Raw genomic sequence first — 12,044 nt, 5'->3', positions numbered from 1 at the left:
CTGGTCTCACTATCCTCTGTCTCCTTCTCCTTAGTGAAAACTGATGCAAAATCCTCATTTACTATCTTACCTATATCCTCTGGCTCCAGGCATAAATTCCATCCTTTGTCCCTGAGTGGTCCTACCCTCTCCCTAGCTACCCTCCTGCTTTTAATGTGTGTATAAAGTGCCTTGGAATTTTCCTTAATCCAACTCACCAAGAGCATTTCATGGCCCCTTTTGGCCCTCCTAATTCCCTGTTTTTTTTAATATATTCCTTTAGGGCCTGTCTGGTGTCAGCTTCCTAAACCTTACATCTGCTTCCTTTTCCTTTCTGACTACATTTGCAACATCTCTCATCATCCAAGGTTTCCAAACATCGCCATCCTCGTCTTTGCTCCTTACTGGAACATGCCGGCCCTGAATTCTGATCAGATACGTTACAGGATTCATGTCATTGAATGTTCAAAGATACAATCTGTGGTTAGCATCAAGGAATAAGATGGTGGCTGTTTCACTGGTGGGGGTTTGTGTAATTCCAAAATAGAATGAGCCAGAGGCCTGATTCTGTTAACACATTTCAGAGGCACTACCTTTAGAGACTTGGCTTCTCTGGAAGCCTGATAGAGAAAAGCAGAGTAAAGACCAGAAGTAGTATAAAATTCCTAAAATGGGTACTTGCAGTGATAGTTCTAGTACAAACTGGAATGTAAAGAAGACATGATCATTTTGCAGCTGACTAGAGTAAAGAGCAGAGGAAGAGTGGAGGAAAGGAATAGAATAAAATGAAGGTGCTGAAAAGATTGACTTCAAGGTGAATGAGACGTCTGGTCCGCATGGTGGGAGCAAGACTGGAGATGCCAGAAGCTCTGGTTGCATTCTTGGATATGGGAATGACGCTGGAAGACCAGAGTCATGGAAAGTTGTGTGCTGGTTCAAAGGAAAAAAGGATAATCCTAGTAATCACAGATCAGTGGGTCTGATGTCTGCGGCAGGAAACCACTGCGGACTGTTGCCATGGAGACATTTATTCTTGCTTGCAGAGCACAGGTTAATAAAGGACAGAGTCTGTCGGATTTGTCAGAAAAACCAAGTTCCTTGTGGTAGCTGAGGACTGGAAGGAATTTGATTGGTACCAGATAAAAATACACCAAGTGTATTTTCTGAAAGAAGAACAAGTAATTCAAAATTGACTAAGGACATAAAAGTAGAGGCGAGGTAAAAGTTTTTCAGACTGGAGGGAATGGTGCAAATGTCAGTATTCAAACTGTTGCTTTCATCGCATACAATTGATCTGGATTGAAGGAGGTGAATTTTGAAGCTTGATTTGGGGGAGTTGCGATAAGTGTGTAGCTGTACAGCGGCCAGTGCTGCCTCAGCAACCTGGATTCAGTCCTGACTCCCTGTGCTGTGCGGAGTTCTCCCTCTCACGGTGCAGATTGGCCTGGGTGCTTTGGTTTCCCCTCTCAACCCCTGGGTGTGCTGGTTGTTACATCAACTGGCCACTGTAAATAACCCCCCGTGTCAGTGGGGGGGGGGGGGGGGTAATTGATGTGCCTGCGAAAGAGAAAGGGTTATGTGGGTGAATGGGACTGATGTGAATACTCAGAACCAGCTGAGACTCGATGGGCCAAATGGCCTTGTACATTGTAAGAAAATATGAAAAATGAAACGATGTGAAATGCTGCTTATGACAGAACCAATACAATTCGTTGTACTATCGCCAGCAGTTTGTTGCTTCTCTTCCTTTACCCCACTTCCATCGGGTCACAGTGGTGCTCAGTGTCAGCCCTGAGCTTCTGTCTGATTTACCTTCCTCTTCCATGTCTTCTGTAATATTAAAAGGCCCAACAGAGGAATCCAGCTGCATACCTGGATCAGAGGCACGTGCTATCAGGAAAGGTTGGGCAAACTTGGGTTGCTTTCTCTCGAGTGCCTGAGGGGAGACCTGACGGAAGTTTATAAGATTGAGAGGCAGAGATAGAGCAGACAGCTGATATCTTTTTCCCTGGGTCAAAATGTCTAACACTAGAAGGCATGCATTTAAGGTGAGAGGGGATGAGTTCAAAGGAGATGTGCAGGGCAAGTTTTTTTTAAACACAGAATGGTGGGTGCCTGGAATGTGCTGCCAGGGGTGGGGGTGGAAGCAAATATGATGGAAGTGTTCCAGAAGCTGTTAGGCTCATGAATGTTCAGAGAATGGAAGGATATGGACATTCTGTAGGCAGAAGGGATTAGTTTAGTTAGGCATTTAATTACTAGTTTAATTAGTTCAGCACAACATGGTGGGTCTGTTCCTGTGCTGCACTGTTCTATGTCTAAATCCCCGAACAGGAAAGGAATCAGCTAAACAACTGACATTTAAGTTATCCTACTCAGCTAATGTGTTGAGCAGTCACTCTGGTTACTCAAATATAAATTGGAACTCTCTCAAAAAAAAACCATCTGCTTAAAGTTCTTCTGACTTTTTAATTCTGTCTATTTGTCCCATATCTGTTCTGAGGCTAATTTTACCTCGGTGTACATTGTGTTGGGGCCATTTTCCTGCTTCTGGAAAACAAAGTTGCATAAAACTTGTTCCAAGCACTTGCTCAGATGTTTTGTTTGAATACAGTGGTGCTTGAGCTACACCGGGCAAGGTCAGCAGGTGTGTGCCCTGGAGGCATGACTGTGGAGAACACTTCTGCAATATTCTAGTTTGGGAATTCAACATCCTCTCTCATTACAAGAAGCTTTGTTGTTTTGGCTGCCATTTGGTCACAAATACAAATTTGGTGGTTTTTGTGTCCCTGCAGATCAGGTTGTGGGTGTTTCCAGAAGGGACCCGGAACCATGACGGGAACATGCTGCCATTCAAGCGAGGAGCTTTCCATTTGGCTGTGCAGGCACAGGTAAAATTGGTCCTCACATTGCAAGATGTTGGTGACTCAAGGCTGCAGTGAATCGGGAGTTGTGAATCACCTGACTGTAAACATTGTAATTTTAAGAAGGATTCTCTGCGATATCTATATTGTGTCAGCAAATACTATTGTGAGGACAAAAAAGGCTTTGCACTGTGGCTGCTTTTTTTTACGTTTTCTTTGGTTTGCTGTGTGGTGAATTGTATGTTTTGATGGATGGGATTTGCCTTGTGACCCTGGGAGGAACCTGTTGTCCAGTCAAGGGGATCTTTGAGATGATTCTCCCTGTGATACAGAGCAGGGAATTACTACATTTAGTGCAATTGCTACAATTGGACTTGGTCTCCTTTCTTGAAAGTGGTCATGATGATGGCACCTGAGATCTGGTAACGTCTCCTTTTCCCAGGTGAGGCCAAACATTTGTACCAGCAGTGCTACTTCATCGTGTCTTGGTCACAAGGGATTTTTGTCTGCTGTAAAAAGCCTTTTCTCTCCAGTTGTCGAATGGCCTTTTCACGTGCTTGTCAGGCAAGTAATGTGCAGTGGGATGGAATCAAGGGCTCCTGCTTCAAAGAAGGTCTCTTGCTTAAGGCATTTGCAATGCTCCTTCAAATGGGTTCTTTTGGTCCTTGTTAAGCTGTTTGGTTCTTGGGTGATCTTGACAGTGCTGAAGAATCCACACACATTGTCATTACTGACAATTTCTTTCTCTTATGCTCTTTCCAACCATTATTTATTCTTCAGGTGGGATTTTTTTGGTGGACCTTGGTCTTCAGGTCCTGTAGATCTGTATTTTTTCCCATAGAAACATAGAAAACAGCACAGAAAACAGGCCATTCAGCCCTTCTAGTGTGTGCCAAAACATTATTCCGCTGGTCCCATTTATCTGCACCCAGTCCATAAACCCTCCAGACCTCTCCCGTCCTTGTATCTATCCAATTTATTCTTAAAACTCGAGTGAGCCTGCATTTACCACGTCAGATGGCAGCCCGTTCCGCACTCCCACCACTCTTTGAGTGAAGAAGTTCCCCCTAAACCTTTCCCCTTTCACCCTAAAGCCATGTCCCCTCATACTTATCTCTCCTAATCTAGGTGGAAAGAGCCTACTCACATTAACTCTGTCTATGTCCCTCATAATTTTGTAATCTCCCCTCATTCTTCTACGCTCCAAGGAATAAAGTCCTAACCTGTTCAATCTTTCCCTGTAACTCAACTCCTGAAGACCCGGCAACATTCTAGTAAATCTCCTCTGCACTCTTTCAATCTTACTGATATCCTTCCTGTAGTTAGGTGACCAGAACTGCACACAATACTCCAAATTTGGCCTCACCAATGTCTTATACAACCTCACCATAACATCCCAACTCCTATACTCAATACTTTGATTTTATGAATGCCAGGATGCCAAAAGCCGTCTTTACAACCCTGTCTACCTGTGACGCCACTTTCAGGGAATTATGTATCTGAACTCCCAGATCCCTTTGTTCCTCCGCACTCCTCAGTACCCTACCATTTACAGTGTACGTCCTACCTTGATTTGTCCTTCCAAAATACAACACCTCACACTTGTCTGCATTAAATTCCATCTGTCATTTTCTGGCCCATTTTTCCAGTTGATTCCTATCCCTCTGCAAGCTTTGAAAGCCTTCCTCGCTGTCCACTACACCTCCAATCTTAGTGTCATCAGCAAACTTGCTGATCCAATTTACCACATTATCATCTAGATCACTGATATAGACAACAAACAACAATGGCCCCAACACAGATCCCTGAGGCACACCACTAGTCACAGGCCTCCAGTCTGAGAAACAATCATCCACTACCACTCTGTCTTCTCCCGCACAGCCAATTTCGAATCCAGTTTACAACCTCTCCGTGGATATCTAGTGTCTGAACCTTCTGAACTAACCTCCCATGTGGGACTTTGTCAAAGGCCTTACTAAAGTCCATGTAGACAACATCCACAGCCTTTCCTTTATCTACTTCCTTGGTAACCTCCTCAAAACTCTACAAGATTCATTAAACACAATCTACCACGCACAAAGCCATGCTGACTATCCTTAATCAGCCCTTGGCTGTCCAAATACTTGTACATCCGATCTCTCAGAACACCTTCCAATAATTTACCTACTACTGATGTCAGGCACCAGCCTGTAATTACCTTGTTTACTTTTAGATCCTTTCTTAAGCAACGGAACAATGTGAGCTACCCTCCAGTCCTCTGGCACTGCACCCGTGGCTAAGGACATTTTAAATATATCTGCCAGGGCCCCTGCAATATCTACACTAGTCTCTCTCATTGCCTGATGAAATATCTTGTCAGGCCCGGGGAATTTATCTACCTTTATTCACTGTAAGGCAGCAAGCACCTCCTCCTCTTTAATCTCTGTATGTTCCATGACACTACTGCTTGTTTCCCTTCCTTCCATATCCACTATGCCAGTTTCCTGAGTAAATACTGATGCAAAAACACTGTTTAAGATCTCCCCCATCTCCTGAGGCTCCACACATTGCCGACAACTCTGATCTTCTAGGGGACCAATTTTGTCCCTTACTATCCTTTTACTCTTAATATACTTGTAGAAACCCTTTGGGTTTACCTTCACGTTATCTGCCAAAGCAACCTCGTGTCTTTTTACCTTACTGATTTCCTTTTTTTAGTATTTTCTTACTTTTTCTATACTCAAGTACCTCATTTGTTCCTAGTTGCCTATACCTGCTATACACCTCTCTCTTTTTCTTAACCAGAGCACCAATATCCCTTGAAAACCAAGGTTCCCTATGCTTGTTAACTTTGCCTTTAATCCTGGCAGGAACATGCAAACTCTGCACTCTCAAAATTTCACCTTTGAAAGCCTTCCACTTACTGAACACACCTTTGCCAGAAAACAACTTATCCCAATCCACTCTTCCTAGATCCTTTCTCATTTCCACAAAATTGGCCTTTCTCCAATTTAGGACCTCAACTCGGACCAGACCTGTCCTTATCCATAACGAACTTGAAACTAATGACATTATGACATTTTTGAGACATTCTCAGACAGCTCTGAATTTATGATTAATTAGTTCCTGGATCAAACCAATGTTGGTGTTTTATGGAAGAAAGGTCCTAAATCTGGTAGACTTTGGGATTGGCCAGCCACCATTGAGATTCTGTGCTGCTGTCAGTTGGGAGCCGTCAGGTTGTTTGATGCAGGTTGAGTAGGACTTTGTTTGCAGGGTCTTTGAGACCTTCAGCATTAACTTCCATACAGTAGTGTTTCAGGCTGCTTCGTGAAGCGAGGGAGGAGATTGCTGAACCGTTGACTAGGATCTTTGAGTCCTCGTTGTCCACAGGGATGGTACTGGAGGATTGGAGGATGGCGAATGTTGTCCCCTTATTCAAGAAAGGTAGTAGGGATAGTCCAGGGAATTACAGACTAGTGAGCCTTGCATCTGTTGTGGTTAAGCTGCTATAAAGGATTCCAAGAGATAGGATCTATGATCATTTAGAGAATCATGGACTGATTAGGGACAGCCAACATGGATTTGTGAAGCGAAGATCTTGCCTCACAAGCCTGATAGGGTTCTTTGAAGAGGTGACCAGGAAGATTGATGAGGGTAGTGCAGTAGATGTGGTCTACATGGATTTTAGTAAGGCGTTTGACAAGGTTCCGCATGGTAGGCTTCTTCAGAAGGTCAGAGGCCAAGGGATCCAGGGAGGCTTGGCCGTGTGGATTCAGAATTGGCTTGCCTGTAGATAGCAGAGGGTTGTGGTGGAGGGAGTGCATTTGGATTGGAGGGCTATGACTAGTGGTGTCCCACAGGGATCGGTTCTGGGACCTCTGCTTTTTGTGATATTAATGACTTGGATGAGGGGGTGGAAGGGTGGGTTAGCAAGTTTGCAGATGACACAAAGGTTGGTGGTGTTGTGGATAGTGTGGAGGGCTGTCGAAGCTTAGGGATATTGATAGGATGCAGAGCTGGGCTGAGAAGTGGCAGATGGAGTTCAATCCAGAGAAGTGTGAGGTAGTACACTTTGGAAGGACAAACTCCAAGGTGGAATACAAGGTAAATGGCAGGATTCTGGGCAGTGTGGAGGAGCAGAGGGATCTGGGGGTTCATATCCACAGATCACTGAAAGTTGCCTCACAGGTGGATAGGGTAGTTAAGAAAGCTTATGGGATGTTAGCTTTCATAAGTTGTGGGATCGAGTTTGAGCCGAGGGGTAATGATGCAGCTTTACAAAACTCTGGCTGGGCCACACTTGGAGTACTGTGTCCAGTTCTGGTCGCCTCATTATAGGAAGGATGTGGAGGCATTGGAAAGGGTGCAGAGGAGATTTACCAGGATGCTGCCTGGTTTAGAGAGTATGGATTATGAGGAGAGACTAAAGGAGCTAGGGCTTTACTCATTGGAGAGAAGGAGGATGAGGGGAGACATGATAGAGGTGTACAAAATATTGAGAGGAATAGATAGAGTGGACAGCCAGCACCTCTTTCCCAGGGCACCAATACTCGATACAAGAGGGCATGGCTTTAAGGTTATGGGTGGGAAGTTCAAGGGAGATGTCAGAGGGAGGTTTTTCACCCAGAGTGGTTGGTGCATGGAATGCGCTGCCTGGAGTAGTGGTGGAGGCTGATACATTGGTCAAGTTCAAGAAATTGTTAGATAAGCATATGGAGGAATTTAAGATAGAGTGATATGTGGGAGGAAGGGGTTAGATAGTCTTAGGAGTGGTTTGAAGGTTGGCACAACATGGTGGGCCGAAGGGCCTGTATTGTGCTGTACTGTTCTATGGTTCTATGTCAGTCTATTGGGGCACCAGGTTGATAGAGATGGCAGACTGGATTAGGCAGTGGACAGTGTAGCAATTGTTGATGGTTGTCAAGGAGCAAATTATCTAGACGTCTTTGACTGTAGGATGCTGGAGAAATGAATTACTGCAGGTTGTGATCCTAGTCAACAAGTCCACCACAAATGGAATCTCAGTGGAGATGGGGGTTCAGTCATCATGCCACTCTTCGCAATCTTATTGTCAGACTGCACCTTGCTCTCACTTGCTGAACTGTTAGTTGGAATGTGATTACATCTGGGCACATTCAGAGGCAGAGCTCCATGTCATCGTTGATCCCTTCACCGAAACAGTCGGGATGAGCCTTCTCTTGAGGCTGAAAGGTCCTTCATTACCCTGTATCTTTCCAACTTGAGACACTGGAAAACTTTTTGCATTCTTTATCTTGGGAGCCATTTTTTAGTGAGGGAGACATCAGTGAGTAAATCCATCTTTGCACTCAGCTCACCGAGGAAAAGAATGCTCGGCGACAGACCGTAAACCTGGCAGCAAGTTCTTTCGTGCAGCAGTGATTCTTCTTCACCACTCCTGAATACTTCAGAGCCATGGGCAACCTCCAGAAGGCACTTCAAAGCATTGACGTATTACCAACACTACAAAGTCTTCCAATCCAACTGATGTTGGTATTCTTGCCCAGGCTGGTATAACCACTTGGGGGCTCCTATCATCCAGTTTTGGTAGGAGGGTCACTTTGTAAAGCCTAACATCGGACTCCTCAAAATGAGCACTCTTATAGCTATATATTTTCAGAAGGTCAGAAAATGCCTTTAGGATGTTCTCGGTGTCCTGAGGAGGAGAGGGCGATGTCATTTCAACTTATCCATGGGAATCTCTGGCTCGTTCCACTCTACAGTAGCAGCAGTTTGTACCGTCTACAAGATGCACCACAGCAACTCGCCAAGACTCCTCAGGCAGCACTTTCCAAACCCACCACGTCTACTAGCGAGAAGGACAAGGGCAGCAAAAGCACGGGGACCATCACCTGGAAGAAGCTTCTGAGCCACGCAGCATCCTGACTGGGAAATATATCGCTGTTCCTTCACCGTCGCTGGGTCAAAGTCCTGGAACTTCCTAACAGCACTGTGGGTGCACCCACACCTCAGGGACTGCAGCGGTTCAAGAAGGCAGCTCCCCACCACCTTAGGGGAAACCAGGGACAGGCAATTAAATGCTGGCTCAGTGTGTGAAGCTCACACCCCTGAATGAGTAAAAAACAAATGTAATAATTTTATCAATTTTCGGAGTATGATGTCCGGGGAAGTTCTGCTGCCTGACTTCCCCAGCAGGAATTGATACTTCTAGGAGAAATAATCGAGTCTCCATTGATTGTTGAACTCTGTGTTTAACTTGTTCTGTTGTGTTTCAGGTTCCAATTATTCCAGTGGTCTTCTCCTCTTACAATGACTTCTACAACAGAGCAGAGAAAAGGTTTACCTCTGGTATGTATTGTGCATGGAGCTCGGTTTACTTGTCTGAGAACCGGTCTGTTTCAGTTCTGTCCTTGCCCTCATACTCAACAGTTTGTCCCTTCTATTGACCATAAACTTGCAAGCTGAGCTCCCTTGGGGCACAGAGCGTACCTGTGTTTAGACTTTACCCTTGCCTGAAAATCCTCAAAGCTTCCATTCAGCAGAATGTTCCTTCATCCTTTACTTTATGGCTTTAATGATTTAATAAACCAGTTTGAGGCTCTCAGATCGGCACATTCATGTGCAGAGAATGGAGGGATATGGACATTGTGTAGGCAGAAGGGATTAGTTTAGTTAGGCATTTAATTACTAGTTTAGTTAGTTCGGCACAGCATCGTGGGCCAAAGAGCCTGTTCCTGTGCTGTACTGTTCTTTGAACCCTCTAATTTTCTCCCAAATAATGGATTGTTTTCCTTGTACCCGTTTTCCAAGTGCTGCTTCAGTGCTGTTCTGCCCACCCTGTTAGCTCTTCTAGTCCATCTGCTTTCATCATTGACACCAGCTGCTCAGACAGTGAGAATCTAGAGTTAATTCTAGATGACCCTAATTGTTATGATCTGTAATGTACTGCCTGAATCTACCTGTATCAACTTTTACTCCACTTCTAAAGTGGAGTAAAAGCTGATTCATCACTTTTCAAAAAAGAAATTGCATAAATTCTTGAAAAGAAAAAATATTTCTGGGCATTGATCACAGAGCAATGGGGATCAAACTAATTGGTCAGGTCTTTCAAAAGATCCAACATAGGAATAATAGGTAAGGTTCTGTCGATGTCACCCCACGCAACATTACAGGATATGACCAGCATTGACCGAGCTTAGAAAGGATTCCGCAGCCCCCTCTGTAGCTTTGTAAGGATTGAATGGGCTTTGACTGGTGAATGGGGAGGTGAGTGCTACTCCCAGATCTCTTTGCCCTCAGCCACAGTCATCAATGTGATGAGTCTTTGTTTCCTCATTTCCAGGGAAGTGTATAGTTCAAATTCTTCCTTCAATGGAGACCCGTGGGCTGACAACAGACGATGTGCCAGATCTAACAGAGAGAGCACGGAATCTGCTAATATCCACGTGGGATGAAATCTCTGCTCCGATCCTCAAAATGAGTGGAACACACTGAAGTTCTCCTTACTCTGATCGCTTCATGGAGCATTTGCGTCAGTGATGTTTATGCTGAGGGCTGATCCATTGATGGTTCAGATTGTACAAGGGAGTTTTACACTAAATGAATTTTCATGGGACATTAGAAATTCTTCATTGATCAGCAAGATGCATTCACTTTGGCCATGAGGTAGTCTCTTGCTGGACTGTATAGGCAGGAGATCCCAACCAATGGATCTGGTACCTGAGGTGGGATCTCTTGCTTGTAACTAATAGGAAGGGGGCAGATGCTCTGTGAGCTGTTTAACTGCTGTCATTTCTACTACCCAGGTGCTCCCTCCCTCCCTCCCTCAGGCCCTTAAACTTTGAGTACCAATTTCTTCCTGTTGTGGACCTAAGTTCCAACATTAAACATTGGACACAAGCCAATGTGTGAAGGAGGGTACTAGGCTGAAATCTATGGCTGCCATTCACTACTATTCACCACAATTAAATGCTGTTATGCTCACTAAATTAACATGAGCACTGAGCAGCAAGCTGTCAATAAGAATTCAAAACACAAGAATTTTGTTTTAATATAGGGAACTAGATAATCTTTGTGTGGTCACGGAGCCCATTACACATTCCACACCTTTCTTGATCAGGCCTCAATTCCCTTGCCTAATTCATTTATCTGGGAAGTTGGTGACTTGGTGCCAACCCTACTATAAGTGAGTCAGATGCTGTTCCAGTATGCACAGTTGACTTGTTCAAATGCTTCATACTAATGTATTTCAGTTGTTGAGTTAGCTACTGTGTATTTATTGAGGCAAAGATGTCTTAAGCTTCAAGGGAGGCAATTCCCAGTACTGAGGTAGTTGCTGTCTGCATTGCTGATGAGCTCGAGCTGCATTGAGTTTCAGCGCTAGGGTGAGGGAGCTGGTGTAAATTACAAGTCTCAGTATTCACAGCATACTAAGTGTACAGAATTTAACCTGCAGTACCTATGTGCAAATGTCACTGTACAATATTTATGGCACCAGAAATGAAATGTGTCCATCCCCAGAACTTAGTCTAGCATTGTTCATACGGCCAAATAATGTGGAGGCTTCCTACCCTCCCGTGGTCACTTCCAGGTATTAGTGTTTAGAGCCATAGAGATATAGGTTCTGCGGCTATTTTTTGCTCTTGCTTTTGAATGTCCATTTCTGAACCATTTGCAATTGTCTTGGTGAAATATTAAATAATGTTGCATGCAAATGTAATTTGATTGTTTTCGGCTTATGTGAAGGTATTTGATCCTTTTTAAAGTTGTTACTTTCAATCAACTTTTGAATAAATATTTCACTGCAAGTCTGTCTTGCACCTTTCCCTCCTTCCCATTCCTTTCACTATTGGCAATTGGTTCTGTCTTAATTATTTGTGACAACAGAATTTCATGAACAATAAAATCATTTGGGCTATGATGTTTCAGGAGTTGGGAGTAATTACAGAATATTTATCGGGTATTAGCACAGCTTGCTTGAAATGTTGTCATACTTGTTGCAAAATAAAATACCAGTGGTGTTTCAAAATGGCAAATTGGTTCTCTTCACCCTCCTGCATCAGCAGCTCCCACCTGACTAATACTGTGGCTACAGGGACACCGGATCTTGGGGAGAGTAACTCGCCCTTTCCTTTTCCAAATCCCTACAAAGTTTTTTGAGTGGTACAGCATGGGAAACAGGCCCTTCAGATCAACTTGTCCATGCTGATCAATGTGTCTTCCTGAGCTGGTCCAATTTGC

The 12,044-nt window shown here is 44.2% G+C and overlaps 1 protein-coding gene across 1 annotated transcript in view; it reads left to right on the top strand.

Annotated features, from left to right (window-relative positions):
* The window catches only part of agpat2 (1-acylglycerol-3-phosphate O-acyltransferase 2 (lysophosphatidic acid acyltransferase, beta)), a 58,804-nt gene extending 47,078 nt beyond the window's left edge, over positions 1 to 11,726 (top strand). The window contains exons 7-9 of the mRNA XM_052037492.1: positions 2,775 to 2,870; positions 9,080 to 9,152; positions 10,147 to 11,726. Coding sequence (XP_051893452.1) covers positions 2,775 to 2,870; positions 9,080 to 9,152; positions 10,147 to 10,298 — 321 coding nt within the window. The 3' untranslated portion in view covers positions 10,299 to 11,726. The remainder of the gene's footprint in view (positions 1 to 2,774; positions 2,871 to 9,079; positions 9,153 to 10,146) is intronic.
* The last annotated feature ends 318 nt before the right edge of the window (positions 11,727 to 12,044 follow it).

The sequence above is a fragment of the Pristis pectinata genome, chromosome 23, assembly GCF_009764475.1.
Source record: "Pristis pectinata isolate sPriPec2 chromosome 23, sPriPec2.1.pri, whole genome shotgun sequence".
NCBI lineage: Eukaryota > Metazoa > Chordata > Chondrichthyes > Rhinopristiformes > Pristidae > Pristis > Pristis pectinata.
The sequence above is the reverse complement of the archived record's forward strand: the minus strand, read 5'-3'. Positions and strand labels throughout refer to the sequence as shown.